Source organism: Sardina pilchardus, chromosome 10 (assembly GCF_963854185.1).
Source record: "Sardina pilchardus chromosome 10, fSarPil1.1, whole genome shotgun sequence".
Taxonomy (NCBI): domain Eukaryota; kingdom Metazoa; phylum Chordata; class Actinopteri; order Clupeiformes; family Clupeidae; genus Sardina; species Sardina pilchardus.
Window position 1 is genome coordinate 8,205,673 of NC_085003.1, and position 18,441 is coordinate 8,224,113.

The following is an 18,441-nucleotide window of genomic DNA, read 5'->3' on the forward strand; positions in this document are numbered from 1 at the left end:
CTGCAAAACAGATAAGCAGTATGAGCAAACCTTTAGCAATATTAACTTTGTTGGCCCAGAAGAGGACCAAGTCCCTGTGGTATGGGACACAAAGATACGGCCAAGTATCATTTCAAAAGACACTTCATTCAAGGCCATTGTTGACTCACCAGGAGTGGACATTTTGTAATGATTGGGCCAAGACTCAGTCTGTCGGTTCCGGTGTGCAGTGGCCATGTAGTCAGTGGTCCCAACCAGCCGCTATGTGTGTTTGTGTGCATGCTGTACTGATGTAGGTGTACCTGTTCTGCTGTTGTGTGTTTGTGTCTGTGTGTATGTATGCGTGTGTGAATGTGTGTGTGTGTGTGTGTATGTATGCATGTATGTGTGTGAATCGTGTGTATGTGTCGTGGGTGCCACGGGGGTCAGATCACATCGCTCTGATCATGGAGCTTCTGGGGAAGGTCCCACGTAAGGTGATTGCTGCCGGGAAATACAGCCGCGAGTTCTTCTCCAAGAAAGGTAACAGCACAGTGGTTTTCACAGAGGCCACAGCAGCCACAGTCCACCCACACAAACACAGACGGTCCTCAGGTCATGGGAGAATGTTACAGGTTAAAAAGCCCTCAGTCTCAACCTAAACCATAAGAACAGATGAATGCTGTGATGGAGCCCTGTATGGCCCCTAGTGTGTCTCTCATTCTGTTTCTTTTTTTCCACTATTGTGTGACTTTCCTTTAACACCTTTTGATACAACAAACCTGGCTCTCCACTTCTGGGCTTATACAGCAGTTAGTTTCCTCAGTGTGAAAGACTGTGTGTGTGTGTGTGTGTGTGTGTGTGTGTGTGTGTGTGTGTGTGTGTGTGTGTGTGTGAGAGAGAGAGAGAGAGAGAGAGAGAGAGAGAGAGAGAGAGAGAGAGAGAGAGAGAGAGAGATGTGTGTGTGTGTGTGTGTGCTTGCGTGTGTGTATGTGCACACGCATGCAATTCCACCCCGCCTCTGGTTAGTCCGTGTCTCTGTGACAGGATGTCACCCTTCATCAGGCTCAGGTAACCAAGGTAACCAGACTGAACAGGTCTTCTCTTCTCCATTCTACTGTCGCTGTCGCTGTCGTATCTCTCCTTCTCTCTCCCATCCACACGGCTTGTTTGTCAGAGACACAATGGTTTTTGATCAAAACACAATCATTAAAACCCTGTAATATGAAGTGAAGTCTTTGTGCAGCCCCCCCTTTTAGAGGCTTTGCGTGTCATTTTCCCGTGCTAGCACTGAAGTGACACACTGACGGGAGTGAATCGGGAGAGCGTGTGCATTCCTCCACGACTCCTCGGAGGAAGAGAGGGAACAATGTATTCCCATTTCAAAGTTGGGCTGCGCTAATGACCGTAGTTATGAAGACTTCATTAGGGGCTGCGCGCCTTTGAACCGCACTGCCAGTAAATATTAGCCTGCCGCGGCGTCTCAGCTCCAGCGAGTGATTCATCCACCTCCACATCCCACCGGCAGGGTGTCTGTCTGTGGGGGCTGTCTGACGGTGCTTCCTGCTGCTGATCTAGAATCAGGTTTGCCGTTCATTCCCAGCTATCCCTTAATGGGTACTGATAGGTTGGCTCTGAAACAGCAGCATGGGGTACACAGATTTTGAAAAGGCACCATTGTGTTTCTCAACCACATTCTGTTTATTGTCTGTAGACATTTCTTGGGGGCTATATCTGTGAAAAGAAAATCACCTTTTGTCTCTTCCTCTCGCTCTCTCCCCGTCTTGCTTTTGTCTGTTTCTCTGGCGCCCCCCGCAGGCGAGCTGAGACACATCACCAAGCTGAAGCCGTGGTCGCTGTTCGACGTGCTGGTGGAGAAGTACGGCTGGTCGGCGGAGGACGCGGGCCACTTCACGCACTTCCTGCTGCCCATGCTGGAGATGGTGCCGGAGAAGAGGGCGTCGGCCGGGGAGTGCCTCAACCACCCCTGGCTCAACTCGTAGCAGCGCTGCCCCGAACACCACCCTCGCCACGCAGCGGCGGGCAGCAGCAGCAACAGCCTCCTCCAGGACTGCGCTGTCTCCATACGGACTGGAGCGAGGGAAGCACCATCTTGAGAGAGACAGAGAGAGAGAGAGAGCAAGGAGGAAGAGGAAGAGGAGAAAGAGAGAGAGGAATAGAGGAGTGGAAATGGATGGACTGGAGAGAGAAGGTGGGCCAGGACATTTTACGTGTGCATGTGTGAGAGAAAAAAGACAACAGTGGTTAAGGCCACTCCTTAAACACACTCACTCACGCATTCACACACATACACACGACACACCGACACACACACACATGCCTCACACATTCCCGGTTCTTGAACACATTCCCATTGCATGTCGGAAATTGGAACACACGTCAAGCAGACGGCGTCTCCTACCCGAAGCATTTACTGTTCCATTAACACAGCATTTCAACATTCCTTTCACATTCACTTACCTACAGTACTGTACATCACCGTCTCACGCAGACTAAACCAAGTCTGACAAACGGAAATGGTGGACTTTTGTTGCTCTTCAGATGTTTGTAGGAACCTCTTAGTATCTAGCTAACACTTGATATTGTAACTTTGCTATTGAAATTACTATTGGTAAAATGTAACATTTACCATAGATTCAGGTTACAGTGTTTGTAGATGCAGAGTTGTGGACGTATGACTTAACTTCTGATGCCATCACATACGGAACTCAAAACGTGCATGATAACATACATGGAACTCCTACCGAAAAATGATCTCTTGATACTTCTGATAGGGATTTGGTTGTCCTTCTCTGGGGGGGCGTAAAAAAAGCTGTGCCTTTGGCTGAGCTCTCCTGAATGTCCTTGCCTGCCGTCTTCTCAAAAGACCACCCCCCCCCCCCCCCTCACCCCCCCAGGCTGCTGACTGAAGTGATGTAGCTAACACTGAGCCTCAACAACCTGCCTTCTCTCACAGGCTGCTCGGCATGAACTAGCTCTCGTCGCGTCCACCTCCTCCGCTCAAGGACGTGGCCGAGGACGTTACCGGACGAGGGTGCGTTCATGTGGGTGCCGGTCTACACATAACTGCCACACACGACGTTCACTGAAGTCCACGCTTCTTGGCCTCCGAGGGTCTGCCTGCACCGGTCACACCGCTCTGTTTCGGGCCCACCTCTCCTTCCTGGTCTCTCTCGGGCCAGTCTTCCTCATGCTTGCTTTTTCTCTCTCTCTCTCTCTCTCTTTCTGGGGTGCTCTCCTCTCCCGCAACCCAGACTAGCTCTTAAGCTGAGCTACGGACCCCAAGTTGAGGACCGAAAGCCCTGCCGCTGAACTGTTTACATCCCTGAGTCCCGTTCCCCTGAAACCCTGTCCAAACTCCCCCCACCCCGCCCCCAAAAAAGAAAAAAAATTCCATACGAGCCCTCTCCCTGAAGTCCCTGAGACCTGCGCCAAGCTGCATGACCCAGCTCCTGCAGTGGACATCGATTGGGGCGGGGGGGGGGGGGGTGAATAAACAGAATACAAAAACAAACAACAAACAGAAGTGAAATACAACCCCAGCCTGCCCCCTGCCCTCCCCAAAAAAAAACCCAAATCTATACAAAGAGAAAGCAAGACTGGTTTGGATTGCTCGGTCTTAAGAGACGTTTCTTTTTCTCGTTGTGGCGCTGCGAAAGCGCAGCATGGACGACTGTGGGGACTGACACGGTGTGTTCAGATGTGAATTGGAGATTTTGTTTGTTCGCGTTATGAACAACGTTTTTTTTGTTTTCCTTTCCCGTATTTGTTTGCTTTCTCTCTCTCTCTCTCTCTCTATGGCCAGGGAGGTGGAAGCCACCGCACGCTTTTCCAGGTGTCCTCTGTAAGGGCACCCCGGCCTCCACCCATCCCTGTTTCCTACACCCTCTCTCTCTCTCCTTACATTCCCCTCAATCCTGTCAGCCCCAGTGATGCATCTCCTCCAGCACGTTACAGTACCTGATCCCCCACTGCTCCTCCCCAGACCCCCCATCTCCTCCCTTGCTTCTTCCCTCCCTGGAGTCTCTCCCATTCCTGAACTCTGTCCAGAGACAGTGGGGGGAAGCTTTTTGGCCTAGCGGAGGTTGCACTTGCGTTGGTAGCGTTTTTTCTGTTTTCGTTTTGTTTGTTTGTTTGTTTGCTTTTTTTTTTTCGTTCAGGGAAAATGACCATTGTACAGGACTCCAGAGATTCCGCTCGACCCCCAGTGATGGAACATTGGACCGATGCCAGCAGTGACGAATAGCAAACGGCGACTCCAAAAGGAGGAGGAGGGCTGTGTTTGAGGGAGGCTAACGGCGCTGGCCTCAGCGCACCTGGCCGGGGCCAATAGGGCGCCTGCAGCCAGCCAGAGAGGCTGGTGGAAATGGGAAACTGTGCTCCCCCACCCCCCCCTTGTGGCCAACGAGGGCAATGCACACCGCAGCTCTCAGTGCCGACCCCGTCTCATCACTCTTCCACTGTGTCGCCTCTCAGACCATAACCACCACCACCATTTGTCCAGTTGCCTATTTTTTCGCAATAAATAAATGAGTATAAAGTAGATGGTGAAAAAATATTTTTAAAAAGCGATATTTAATTCATTTAAAGAGTCGAAAAAAAAAATAAACAAAGAATTTCTCTGGTGTTGTGACAGTGACTGAATTGTGTTTTTGTCTGTTAGAGATGTTTTTATTTCTTTTGTAATTATTATGATTATGATTATCATTATTATTAGTACAATTATTATTAGTTATTTTTCACTTGGTTGTCACCTCGGCCCCCTCTCATACGTGAACAGTGCTGCTCTGTTTGGACGGGTGGGATGGTGATGAAATTGATCAAACATTTTTGCAATAATAGTAATGATGATGAATTTTTTGCACCAAAAGCTCTTGATCTCACTCTTTCAGCCATGCTGACTGTTCTTCCTGACATCTGACAGAATTGCGTCTCTTCTTGTCTGTGTTTTTCATTGACAGATTTAATAAAATTGTAAATTAATGGATGCCTGGTGTTAATGGGAGCTTTTGATGTCTTGTGATTAAGGCTTTTCCCAGCGTGTTTTTGACAGCAAAGGGGCACAGACTGGGAGCCCATACCTTTCATAGATTAACAATAACAGCCAAATGCAGTAAACAAATAGTGATAAGCAATGCTGTCTTACATTAATCGGATTAATATTTAATGAGTCATTTTCTGACTTAGATTATAAGAGCACAGAATGTGTTGTTGGCATACTGCCATCAGAATGCTTATTTTTTTGGAGAATTGATGAACACAAACAATCACAAATGATGGTGTAAATAGGATATTCTATGACTGAGTGAACAAAATATGACAAGAAACCAAAGGCATTTTTAATTGTTTTCAATCATTTACAGTCCATTTCATTGAACTATGTATCTAAAATGATGGATATGTCTTATTGAAAGTAGGTGAACCTTTGTGCTACACAAATCATTAGTGTCTGAGCCTGTAACAGAACTGTACTGTACAATTGGAATTACTTTGGAGTCTGTTCATAACCTGAGATAACTTGTCAGTCAAAGGAATTCTAAAATTTTAGGAGTAATTGCTTTGAATTAGAGGAAAGAACATCCGTAAGGACTATGGCTATTATATGCCCAATTATCTCTGAAACAGAGAGTGAGTGATGTAACCTCACCTCATCAGACAGTCTGAATTGTAAACTGTAATTTGAGGAGAATTACAACGGGGATTAACTGCCATGCTTGGCTACCCAGGTGTGAACATTGGGTGTGAAGAGCTTTGGTCACTCTCCACTGAATGAAAAAGAGATGCAGTCCAATTGGTTTGTTTTTGGATCCATTGCAATGCCAGACACTGGCAGGAATCTTAGCGCACAGAGAATATTACAAATTCACAGCTTGTTCCATTTCACTTGAGAAGAGGCTTTCTCAGACCAACGGAGGAGGGCATAAGAGTGAGAAGCGGTCAGCACCCACGGACAGTTCTGCGTAGGTTTTTGGTTCATGACACACTGGGCAACGCCATTACAGACACTATAAGACGCCAGCACTACTAATTCATTTCTGGCAACGACAAATGGCCATTAGCTGGACACAAGACGTGTTGATATCTACCACTAAACATTGCGCAGCAAGTTGCCCAGTGCATCATTAACCTTTTAACTTGTGACAGTTTTCCTCCAGTCGTCCCAGCTGGATCTGTTCCCGGGTGGCATGAGGTCATGAGGTCATGTGTTGATGATGGTAAAGTGAAGCGTTGGCGGCGGACGCGGATGCGGCAGCGGCAGCTGCTAGAGGAGGGAAGCGCAGTTCTTGAGCAGCAGAGGCTTGGCGATGGCCAGGACGTCCAGGTTGGGGTCCAGGGACCGGCCGAGCCCCTCCAGCACCATGATGGCAAAGACGATGGAGGCAAAGTTGCTCTCCAGCTTCACCTGCCAGACGACAACAGTCCTGCTCATCATACAGGTTGTGGTTCTGCTGCTTAGAAGCAGAGCTAGATATGTCTCAGGAACATGTGACTTAAGAGATCAAAATGCTTAGCATGATCAATATCCCTAGTTTCAACTCTGTGGAACCCATAGACAAAACTAAAATTAGCCAGAAAGTAACTGCTGTGTGGGACCAAACAATCCAGATGATACAAACAGACAAAAAGCTGAACTAGACACACCTTGCTAAACTTACTTGGGTGACTAGCATTTGAAGAAAAATGTAAACATGATCAGCCAGAGGCTGCTCTAAAAACAACATTCAGCCAGATCAGTTGATTAAAGTAAAGAATGGGAAAATAAACATCTAGTGTGGCATGCAATCAGGCAGACCACTAGAGCCCTCTCTTTGGACTCCACTTTTCCATGTACAAAATGGCACCAGCTTGACTTGGTCTGAGGAGACAGCAGCAGCACTGTGCTGATAAATCATGAAGCAGACCATGGCGTTGGGATACAGGTAATGGCCTTCTCAGAGACCTGTCTGTGTTTTGACTTAGTGCTACACCAGGGTGACAGGGGAGCCGTGAGCTGTTCCTACCTTGTGATGGATGAGCAACCCAAACACACGGGAAAGCAACTCCGCCACCTGGACCTATGGATGGACAAATAACATGTTGCTGTTGAAGCGTGCATATGGTTTATACATGAGGAGGCACATGCCATGGATCATGTTGTACTTTGATAAAGGCAGTCGTGCGGCGGGTTCATGCAGATTAAGTAAACCATGTCAAAACATACAGTAGTTCAACACATGAGATAATGCAGGATGGATGTATGTATTTATATGTTGTAGGTAGGTACCTTCCCAAGAGAGAGGGTGTCACTAAGGGCTTGGTCCACCAGCTGGGCCATTTCCCGCTTGAAGCGTGGTACATCCTGGCACTCGTTGGCTCTGGCATGGTGCAGGATCAACTCCGCCACGCGCTCGCCCTAGTGGAGACAGTGCAGTCCCTCTTACAACAGACACACGGACGAGCTTTTGATCAACTGCTCCTCTACAGTCTTCACAGCAAAACCACAAACAACAAGAAACTGGAGTAATCTAGGATGCAAAAACAAAAATGTCAGACTGACGTTCTGGACCATCTGGAGTTGTCTGTGTCTTATTTCAATATGTTCATTTTTGTTGGTCTTATCCTCTTTTGAAGGATAGTCAAGATATGGAAGGAACTAGTGGTAAGTGCTAGATTAAGTATGTCCAGTTGTTAGTAGTACTAGGATAGGAAGTACTCTCGGAAGAGTTCATAGTGTTGAGAAGAAGCTAATCATTCAGATGTAATAGGTGGTGAAACACCAGCAATCATAAGACTTCAAAACATATCTTTTGTTTTTTACAAACCATTCTGTTAATCCCCACATGGACTTCTGTGTTATGACACAATTTAGTACATTTTTCTTAAATGTTTACAGAATGTATGCCACCTCAGAAATGGGACATTCCAACCTCAAACCTTGAGCTATGAATAGAGAGGCTCTTTGATTAGGGCTACTTTGCTGCCTGAGGGGCTTGAAAAGCTTGACCATTCAAAGAATGTTTTGCTCCAGAATGGCCATCCTAATGTCAAGCAGCTTTGTGAAGCTTTGCCATGGACCACTAGATAGACCACTCACGGAAGAATGAGTCTAATGAGTCGAGTCTAAAATTCCCCCTGACCACTGGACCAACTTATGCAGTAAATGTCTGAATGAGGTCAGTGCAGCATGACACAGTTTCTGCTGGCTACTCATTTCAAATAATTCCACATTGGTTGGTGAAAAATGAAGCACTGTATTCAAAATCAGATGGAATTGCCATCATGACAACCATGACTTTTCCCTAACAAAAAATCTGAATTTCTATGACTTACTATAATGAATGGTATATACTGACCAATGATTTCAGAGCAGCTACTGTATGTAGCGTTCAAGAATCTTTTACTTTTGTAGAGTGGGAGATGAATAAATGGGCACTGAAGAAACAACGTTGGGCTACTCAAGCAAGCAGTAAAGCTAATAACCAGATATACACCAATAGGGCTCGGGCACACACGTTGCATTCTAGGAATATCGCCGCCATGTTGGTAACGTAATAATCCATTCATTTAGATGCAGAAGACAAGAATTAGCAGACAATTTATAGTATTAGCGATTCTTGTCCTCTTGCGATCGTGGGATGTGCTGTTACACCCCACTACACAGCAACATACGACCAAGAAGGCAAAAACTAAGTAACAGGGACACACTACTAGGTGGGAGTATGTAGGCCAATATGGCTACCCGTAAAGTTTTCACGTCACAATCCCGAGCCCTATTCTCTGTGGAAATATTTGTATTAATGCATGTTGGTGTGTACATTTTAAAGTGTTACAACAAAATTCCCTGATATTCCATGACTACCCCAAAAAATGATGATTACCTGACTTTCCGTGTCTGGAATAGACTTTGCGAAATTCTATGATATTCCAGTGGGAGCCCTGTGCCATGTATGATTACTTTTGTAACGGGTATAATTGTCATTTGGATTACTTCATGATGACTGTCTTAAATGTCATTTTCTTCTAAAAACAGCTCACCAGATTCAAGATCTCTCTACTTCGCAAAAGCATCTGCCTTGCACAAGACTGAGGTGACACCCGGCACACTTTCAACTCTTTTACCTGCCGGAGGACGACTGCGGTGAACACAGCCCGGAAGTTCCTCAGATCCCCCTCACTGAGGTGTGCCACGATGCCAGCATCCAGCAGCACGAGCTGCAGTGGGGGAGGGGCTGGCCGGACGCTCACCACCACCGTGTCCCACAGGTCGGTCAGCGTGGCCTTGTCCTGTGCCGAGCCACTGTGGTTCCACTGCACCAGGATGTTCCCTGGGTGGAGGTCCCCGTGGACAAAGTTATCCACAAACACCTGCCAACACATAATAATACAAATAACTAGAAAAGCAACTCAGAGGGCGCAGACCTCCGCGAAGCGAAAACATAACCGCCTCCTGGATCAAGACGGTGATACGGATCACTCCCAAAATGTAATGTTCCTTGGGTCATTTCACACCTTTCCTGAAAAGTTAATCGAAATCCATCCATTACTTATTGAGTTATCTTGCTAACAAACATACAAACAGACAAACAAACAAACCCTGGTGAAAACATAACCTCCTTGGCAGAGGTAATAATACAAATACAAATACTGCAATACATTTTAACAGTTGCATTCAGTTAAAAAAAAATTGTGCTTTGCAGCTCTGCAAAAAAACCTTTGCATATAGTAAAAAACATGCAGTTTCCAACAGACAATACTATGCAAAACATGATCACACAACTATATGGTCAATATTTAAAAATTCTTACGATACAGCGGAATGATCATAATATACAATATGCAGTATGACATGACACTGCCCTAGTGATAAGTATAATGCATTAAAAGGGGTCACACTTTTGAAGTCAATAATAATTAAGTCATATTAAACCCAATGTTTCCAGTAAACCATCTTACGGTACCATTTTTAGCAGTGTGTCCACTCCCATCCTGGCTATTTTCTGCTTCACCTCCATAGGAACATCTCCCTGGAGATACCTGGAGATTGGTTCACTCTCCTGAAATAATAATGACAAAAAAAAATGCACATGACCGTTATTTTCGGGTTTGCTCCCCCCAACACAAGTACTAAATGATTCACAGTATAGGGGCTCATTAATACAAAAGAGCTGACACTACAGAAGGGAGAAGAGTGATTAGAACTTGGGGTGTCATCAGTCACCTCGTAGGTCTCCACCAGCACCGTCCTTGTGACAAATGGTCTCAGGGGGATGGGGAACTTGACATAATGCACATCGCGGAAATTCTCCCGGAACTTCTCGATATTCGTTGCTTCATAACGTAGATCTATCTAAAGGATAACATGCAAAGAGAAGGTGAAACACTGGGAGACACATTACACTCACTGGACACAATAGACTTTAGCCAGAGACGATTAAAGCTAAAGTATTCCAGAATCTTCTCTTTAGCACTGTTACCTGTTTGGTCATGAGATTCTCAAACTCCTCCACAATTCCAGGCAAGCTAAGCCACTTGACTCCAGGTAAGCAATTAAGCAGCCAGCTACCTGCCTTCATGAGCAGCAAGTCTATCTCTACCTGTCTTCTGATCCCTGGATGAAGTACCTGTTTCAGAACAAAAGCAATGTCTCAGAATTTCAACAAATCTCCAACACACCTGAACTATAGCATCCAATCAGTGTACTCCTACCTTTATAGCAACAGGTATCATATGTTCTTTTCCTGGACTTTCTCTAGTAAATTTACTTGTTTTTTCTAGTCCAGTTTGATGGTCTTGTTCCTCTTCACCTGTTACTATTTCCTGCAGTGAAGTTAAAGTCCTACGAAGCCCGGGGATCTCCCAGGCTTCAAGCAGATCATCTCTCTCCAGGTCCTCCACCAGCTGCTGGAAGTCTGGGTCCTCTACAGCTTCAACTCTGGCCTTGGCCCGGTACACCTGCGCAATACAACCCGATCCGACCGGCTCCTTGCTATCGAAAACGAAGAGCTGCCTCCAGTGCTCGCCAAAGGCCCTCCTCAGGCAGACCTTGGTGTGTGTCCAGGCGTGGGGACGGACATGGACGTGCAGTCTGCTGAAGCGGTCACAGAAGGCCCGTGAGAAGATATCCCGGCGCGTGCTGGCCCACTGGCCCAGTTTGATGAAAGTGGGTCCGGAGGTCTCAGTTACCCAGAGCAAGGCATCCAACCAGCGGGATGCCCATTGCTCTGACACCAGACTCAGTGGGAAGAGCAGAAGCAGCGGGCCAAATTTGAGCAGGAGAACCACAGCTCGCAGAGTCAGGCGCAGGACAAACACCAGCTTGTGGACCTGCACTTTAGCAATGGCCTTCTTCACCGTTTTAGGCTGTGGCAGCAAGGCCTCCTGGCAGCTTGCTGCTGTGTACATATAACGCCCTGCGACCCAGCATAACAGTGCAGTCTTAGGCACTCTGGTCAACAGGGGAGCAACTCTGGACTCGCCAAGTCGAGCTCCGTGAGGGACATGGCGAGCTACTGGGAAAAGCCCTAACTGACGGATGGAGCATCTCAAGTTTAGAAGGCAGCGCCTTGCAGTCAGAGCTGCCATTATTGGGTTTAAATAATGGTGCTAAAAATGAAGATATCTAACGCTACACTTATCATTCCTGAACGTAAACATTCAATTTCCAGTATTATCTTTACAGACAGTTATAGGCTTCTGTACAATGACACAATGTCATATCGTTTGAGTTATTCCAGAGATCAGTCGTAGGAAGCGTACATTAGTCTCCATTTAACTAACTTCGTAAGCAATAGAGTTCAAAGTATAATGAACACGGGTAACCCATACACAGATATTGTTTAATCTGTGCCGTTTCTACTGACCAGACATTGTCCTCTTCGGTCGACACTGCAGTTAATCTAACTTAGCTATGGTTGTCTTGAGTAAAGAAGGTTAGCAGCTGAAGTTTACAGAGCCATCACCTCTCTCAAACGTTGATATTAGCTGATAAAACAGCACACGATGCCTACAATCATGTCATGTTTGCGTACACTTTCAGAATATCCCAAAGTACACGTACCATTCCATAACAACCTTGCTAATGACTCCATACGGACAACATAACATTTTGCATCTTATTCATTCATTTCTGTTATGAAAATCCATCACCAACTTCCGGGTTCTTGGTAGGAAACATTCCGTACAGTCGGTAGGAACTGTGTTAATGGTTCCGCTCGGAGAGAAGATAAACACTGTGGACGTAGGTTAGCCTCCTTTACGACTGCACTATCACATTCCATTATTGTTCTATTTTAAGTTTGTTTGGTATATTAATACATTCAACCATTGAACATAAATAACTTGAGCATTATCATCGACCCCGTTGGAAAGTAGCCTAACCTGCAGGGGGAGACAAACAATCCATAATTTTGGGCCGTCAAAAAGTTTTAATTAATTTTGATGATTTTTAGAACAGAACGCTAAGAGGGTTCCAGACATTATTTTGACTGCATTAGATTAGACAAATAAAAGTTAAATTTAGGCTAATTGAAGCCTAATACGTTCTACGTTTATTCTCTATCTCTATCAATCTTCAAACGACTTGATGGAGAACGACAAGATAATAGCCTACATGCCTGCCTGCCTGCCTGCCATGAGTGCTTTTCGGATCCGTTTAGGTAGCAGTTCAGATGCTAGGCTATAACAGGCTTGAGGAAGGTTCGTGATTCACTTCATTGCACATGGATCTCATGCTCTCATGCTGTCATTCACTGAAATCACAGCTGTGTCAGCAGGGCACTACCAGCACAAAAGGTAGGAGATACGCTGAACAGATGTTCCAGGCCCAGTCCCGCCCGCCCGCGTTCCCAGGACAGGCCCTTGTCCTAAACTCCTCTGCACAACAAAAGGTAGGATGTTAATTTCACCATGAGTGATGTTAGTGATTGTCTTCTATCATTTCTACACATGCATTTTTATTTTCTACAAGGCAAATTATAGGCCTAGCCTATGAATTAATGAATGAAGAAGTAAATAATTCCAACAACTTTCAACAATTCCTCTGCATCACGCAGTCTCTGGTGAGGGTCTTGTTTCTCTCAATAGGTCAGTGCACCCATGAGTCTTATCTCTGTGAAACATGATCTCTGGTTTCCTCCCCTCTCTGTCTTTTCCCTTGCTGACTTGAAGCCATCCCATCGCAAATCCCAGACACTGGTGTCTTGTCATTTCAACCGTCCTCGGCTTCTCAAGCTGCTTCTCTCACATGCCACAGACAAAGTGAGCAGATCTTTAATAGATTTGGGAAAGGTTAACTGTAAAACAAGCAGATCATCAGCCACAGGGTTTTGTTATAATGAAGTTCTCCATGTTGATAGTAGTCCCAAAGTGGGTGGAGGGGCTAAAGGGACTGACCAGTAAATAAAGTTGGGATCAGGAAGAACTGCCCAGTCCGGCCAGAAAAAAAGAGAGAAGAGCTCTCCGGTGTTTTTAATTGGCTCCCGGAGGAGGCCGCTATTTATGTATTCTGTTACGCTCAGCTTTGCCCCTTCCTGCTCCGATCCTCCTTTGAGCAGGACACTCGGTTGCCTCAGCAACTGGGCCTCCAATCACTCAGCCAGCTGCAGATTAGTTCAGCGGTTGGGGGTTGAGGGAGGGAGGGGGTAGGGGGTAACTTCGATGATGGAAAAGGAGAGGAGGAGGGAGCAAAAGAGGGAAGGAGAGAGAGAGAGCGAGAGAGAGGGAGGGGTGGGAAAACTCCGGAGAGAGAGGGGGAGAGTGGAGAGTCAACAGCACAGAAACAGAGAGAGACGGACAACTACACCGACAGGGTGAAAGAGTTAGAGAGAGAGGGGAAAAAGGGAAACCGTTGCTCACACTCTCAGCTGAAGTTTTAAGGAGGGCAGGGTTTTTTTTTTGCAGAAAGCCTTTTTTCTTCTCTTTTCAGTGCAAGTTTCTTTTTTCCCCTGGAGTGAGTGGGAGTGCTGTTCTTTGTGGGTCTGGGGGAGAGGAAAAGGGGGGCTGTGCTCCATGAGAGACCACAGAACCAGCAGCAGGAGTGCTGAATCTGTGGAGAAGGAGGAGGGAGAACCCTGAAGGATATAATGCAAGTGGATGCTGCCATATCCAGTGTCAGATTTCACAAAATGAGAGTCCAGTGGAAAGGCACTTCTGGAGGGCTCATCCACCATAGCAAGGTAAAGGAAATGAAGATAGTTGTTTTTTGTGTGTTTCTTATATGTGTTAGTGGGAAATTATCTCTGACTGGATGATCACGGTACACAGGAGTTGATTAGTGAGTTATTTTTCTGACAATGCTGCATCCTTTTAACTGACAGTGCTTTGTGGTGTTTGCCAGTGAATGAGTTAGTCATTTAGTGTGTGTGTGTGTGTGTGTGTGTGTGTGTGTGTGTGTGTGTGTGTGTGTGTGTGTGTGTGTGTGTGTGTGTGTGTGTGTGTGTGTGTGTGTGTGTGTGTGAGAGAGAGAGAGAGAGAGAGAGAGAGAGAGAGAGAGAGAGAGAGAGAGAGAGAGAGAGAGAGAGAGAGAGAGAGAGAGAGAGAGAGAGAGAGAGAGAGAGAGAGAGAGTGTGTGTGTGTGTGTGTTTGTATGAGTGCTTGAGGATGTTTCTGGGATTTTAAGATGTTTGCCTTGGTTTCTTCAATCCAAAAGCCCCCTGACTTCTCCCCCAAGTATTTTAATGGGATACCAGTCATCTGGCCAGTGAGTTCCGCTGCATCCCTTTAATCATTAACAGTCCAGCTGGTAAACAAAAACAACAATCACTGAGCAGTAAAGGCTGACACGATACCACAAGCATCAGAGAGGCTTCCTCTCTCAGAGTGTGTTAACAAACTCCATGTCTTACTCAAAAGCAGTATGTGCTAAATGACCACATTCCAGTTAGGTCTAAGAGAAGAAGTAGAAAAGTGGGTAATTGGATGAGTGAGGTGGGCCATTTCTACAAACAGAACAATGGCTCCCCTTCATTGAAGCTTCATGGGCTGCATATAAACTGTGTGTGGACACAAGGGTGAAGAAGTAGGAGGAACAACAAAAAAAAAAACAGGTTTGCATGTCATTTAGCATGAGGAGGTCTAAAAAGAGTTCATGAACTGATAAACTCAAGGTGATTGTCACAGTACAATGCTTATGCATCCATGCGCCATAGGCTACCAACAGACAGAAAAATGCTATGTGAATGACAAGGATTGCCAAAATATGTTTGGAGGCATCATGGGGATGTGAATCCCCTGGAGAAAAACAGAATGAGTCTTCAGTGCGAAAACACATGCTCGTCAGAAAGAGCGCGCTGACGGCAAAACTTTCCGGGAAGTCAAGTGAAATGTATTGCAATTTGTTACAGACTTTGTGCCAAGATTTAGCAAACTCAGGCAGGGGGTCCAGCCTCTCGCATTTCACCATGGGCTTCTCCAAACAAATATATCATCTGAGATTCCCATCCAGTGAACTTCCATTAAAGGTTAAGGTTTCACTTGCATAGTATGAGGTGTTGATGGATGGAGAGAATTTTTCAGAAGATATGTAATGTCAGAAAATATTAGTGCTGTGGGCCCCCCCAGCACATGATTTCCAAACCTGATGACTGATGGATGTGAGTAGTTATCATTCAAGACAAAAGAACATCAGTCTTTCAACTGATATGACATACTGTCAGCCATATTTCCAAAGTTCTGGAATTAACCAGTTTCTGAGAGCTCTTGGCTCAGTCCTGATTAGAAGAGTTAGGGAAAGATTCTCAATGAATCACTGAAAACAGTTTGATCCTCAATGACTGACCCACTTCTGTCACTTGCTATGAATGTATGATGTAAAGTTTACAATCCCCGCTCCCTAATGTGCTCTAATATTTGCCAGGATTTTCTCATAAGTTATAATGGACAGCTTTTTTGTGGAAACGTTTGTTAGGTCTTATGGCACAGTATATGCCTAGCTCAACAAGACGATCAAAACACTATGGACTGTTTGGAAATGAGCCTAATTGGTCTGATTGAGATGGATGGGGATTGGGTGTATGGTTCGGATAGCTGTGGTCTGACATGACTTTCATTTTATAGCCTACAGATCTGTTTGTTTCGGTCTGTTTTACTCAGATGCAAGGGCTTGTGTTGGACATTACTTCTCGAACAGGATCTGATGAACTGGGATCTTTTTTGGTCAGGATCCAAGTCTGTTGTGAAGGGGTCAAATATAGATAGTGGTCTATGGGTATGGCAATGGTCTTGTGAGATGATCTGATTGAGCGATAGCTTTCAGGAGTTGGTTGTGTCCAGCCATGTGGTGTGTAGCGAGTCGCTGCAGAGTTTAGGTCACTTGTACTCTGTTCAAGCAGGAGTACTGGCCTGTTTGATAGGATTAACTGTTTCTGGTTCCTTTTGATGTGACTCTCAGAGTAGGACCGCTCTGTGCTGCAATACCATGTTGTGACTGGAGAAATCTAACCAACTAGCCTAATTTCTATTTTTCTGGACCACTACTTTTCTCGTGTGTCGTGTGTGTGTGTGTGTGTGTGTGTGTGTGTGTGTGTGTGTGTGTGTGCGTGCGTGCGCACGTGTGTGTGTGTCTCGACCATGAAGAAATAATAGAATGGCAGCATGGGCATCTGTCCCTTCCTTCCTCTCTCCTCATTGTTGTGCACTAACAGTAGAGTCAGATGCAAATGCGTGCTGTTCCTGTCTTGGGATAAGCAGTGACAGCAGGGCCTGTGTGGACTGCGTCCCCCGCTGGCTCCGAACACCAGGGGCCCTTTTGACTGAGACCTTCCCTATGGGCCCTCAGCAGCCATTACACACTCCAGCCTTCCACACATGGCCGAGGCCAGCCGCAGTTTCCACGGCGACAGCATCAGAATGCACCCCTGCTTGCGTGAGGGAATTCTTGTTGCCCAGGATTCCGTGAGCTCTAGTGCTTTGTGTGCCGGGTTAGGGAGCGGACCACAGATGTTGTTTTCACCCCCTCACCACTCTCTCTCTCTCTCTCTATCTCTCTCTCTATCTCTCTCTCTCACACACACACACACACACACACACACACACACACATGCACTCTGTGCCCCCGTTAACATCAGCCCCTCCACTTTGAAGGTCTGTGCTTGCAAGCTGTTGGTCTGGCCAACCTCTAAACTCTTTCTTCAGGCGGCGGGTCAAGCAGTAGCGGTGAAATTCTTTTGTGGAGAAATTGGTTTGTAACTTAAAGCAGCAGAGACTGTTTCATTTTCCACTTTGGTATTCACTTTGAGACGCCGAGGCACATGGTAGGGAAGAGTGGACCGAGGCTGCTCATGGAGAACAGTGATTGTGGTGTAAACAGTCATGGGCAAATGACTCTCAGATGCACCCCCTTCTCCTGTCTCTCCCACCCCCACCACCATGGTGTCATCAGACCATCTCATCTACATGCTTGAGTGACACACTTGCCACAGAGAGGTGCACACTGCTGTCTCGTAGTGCCTTAGTGTCTGACTGTTGGGCTCTGAAGGAATTCCTGCTGGATGTTCGCTCAGTGTTTTGTTTCGTGCTCTTCTTATACATGTGGCTGGGCACTGTCCAGTCTGGTCTCTCCACTGGTCATTTCAGCTGGCTTCATGGTGCCTTTGGAAAAAGTTCCACTGAACTCCATTCAGGCTTATAAAGCACATGTAATATGTGGACCACAGAATTGTGGTTGGGCCATGCAGTTTGTTTCGGCATGTAAAAACACTCTTGAATCTATTTGCTCAAATCAATATAAGGACAAGTGTCCTTCCATTAACAAGTGTCCTTCCAATTTTCATTCAAATGATAAAATGGCAGAATAGACCACTGTCTGCATTAAAAATATCCTTAAATAAAGCAGATGCAAAGTTAGCCATTTTATCGATAAACACAAGGAAATATCCATAATCATATCCTGTCAAGTCAGAACTTTCCCTGTAATTACAATTGCAAAGGTGTACTGCTGGGTAGCAATTATGGACAAGAATGGAATGAACATTTTGTGTATTTGGCTCGGGTATAATAACATAATGATGATGACTGTAGACAGCAGAGGTGTAGTTAGTGTTTCTAATTGGCCCTGGGAGCATTTATTTCAATCTTACGGCATGAAAATTGAGACAGCATGTGACTAGAGAATTATCATTCTGTTGCCCTTGTGGTTTAGAGGGATTCAGTTGACTATTTTAACTGACTAAAGGCTAAGTGTTGATGTTGAGTATGACTTTTTGAGAGACTATATGGTAGCTGAAAGCAGGAGAAGACTCTGTTGCTCCCTGGATCTCTGACTCCGGAAGTGAGCTTTTTCCCAAGCTCTCGCCTCATTGGGCTCCTCTGGGAATAGCTGGGGGAATTATAAAAATCCACTCGGCACAGGCGTGCGGGGACGGGATCGCGAGCACTGATGGGAATTCTCAGGCAGAACGGCAGGAGCGGGAGTGCAAACAGGAAGGGGAACTCTAGATTTGGCTCCGAGTCATCTCTTAAGCTGGGGGCAAGAGGTGCAAACTCATA

General features: G+C 45.9%; 3 protein-coding genes across 3 annotated transcripts in view; 2 read left to right on the forward strand and 1 right to left on the reverse strand.

Annotated features, from left to right (window-relative positions):
• Positions 1 to 4,966, forward strand: part of srpk2 (SRSF protein kinase 2) — a 54,425-nt gene extending 49,459 nt beyond the window's left edge. Inside the window, exons 17-18 of the mRNA XM_062547911.1 lie at positions 409 to 501; positions 1,777 to 4,966. Coding sequence (XP_062403895.1) covers positions 409 to 501; positions 1,777 to 1,961 — 278 coding nt within the window. The 3' untranslated portion in view covers positions 1,962 to 4,966. The remainder of the gene's footprint in view (positions 1 to 408; positions 502 to 1,776) is intronic.
• A 330-nt stretch (positions 4,967 to 5,296) lies between these two features.
• adck2 (aarF domain containing kinase 2) lies at positions 5,297 to 12,146 on the reverse strand. Its single transcript, XM_062548251.1, has 8 exons — positions 10,666 to 12,146; positions 10,434 to 10,580; positions 10,178 to 10,306; positions 9,918 to 10,013; positions 9,079 to 9,324; positions 7,244 to 7,372; positions 6,981 to 7,034; positions 5,297 to 6,382 (listed from the first exon to the last, which is right to left on the reverse strand). The coding sequence occupies exons 1-8, from the start codon at positions 11,539 to 11,541 to the stop codon at positions 6,242 to 6,244; spliced, it is 1,818 nt and encodes a 605-aa protein (XP_062404235.1). The 5' UTR covers positions 11,542 to 12,146; the 3' UTR covers positions 5,297 to 6,241.
• A 1,532-nt stretch (positions 12,147 to 13,678) lies between these two features.
• Positions 13,679 to 18,441, forward strand: part of si:dkey-82f1.1 (DENN domain-containing protein 2A) — a 29,482-nt gene continuing 24,719 nt past the window's right edge. Inside the window, exon 1 of the mRNA XM_062547446.1 lies at positions 13,679 to 14,132. The gene's annotated coding sequence lies outside the window, so the exon portion shown is untranslated. The remainder of the gene's footprint in view (positions 14,133 to 18,441) is intronic.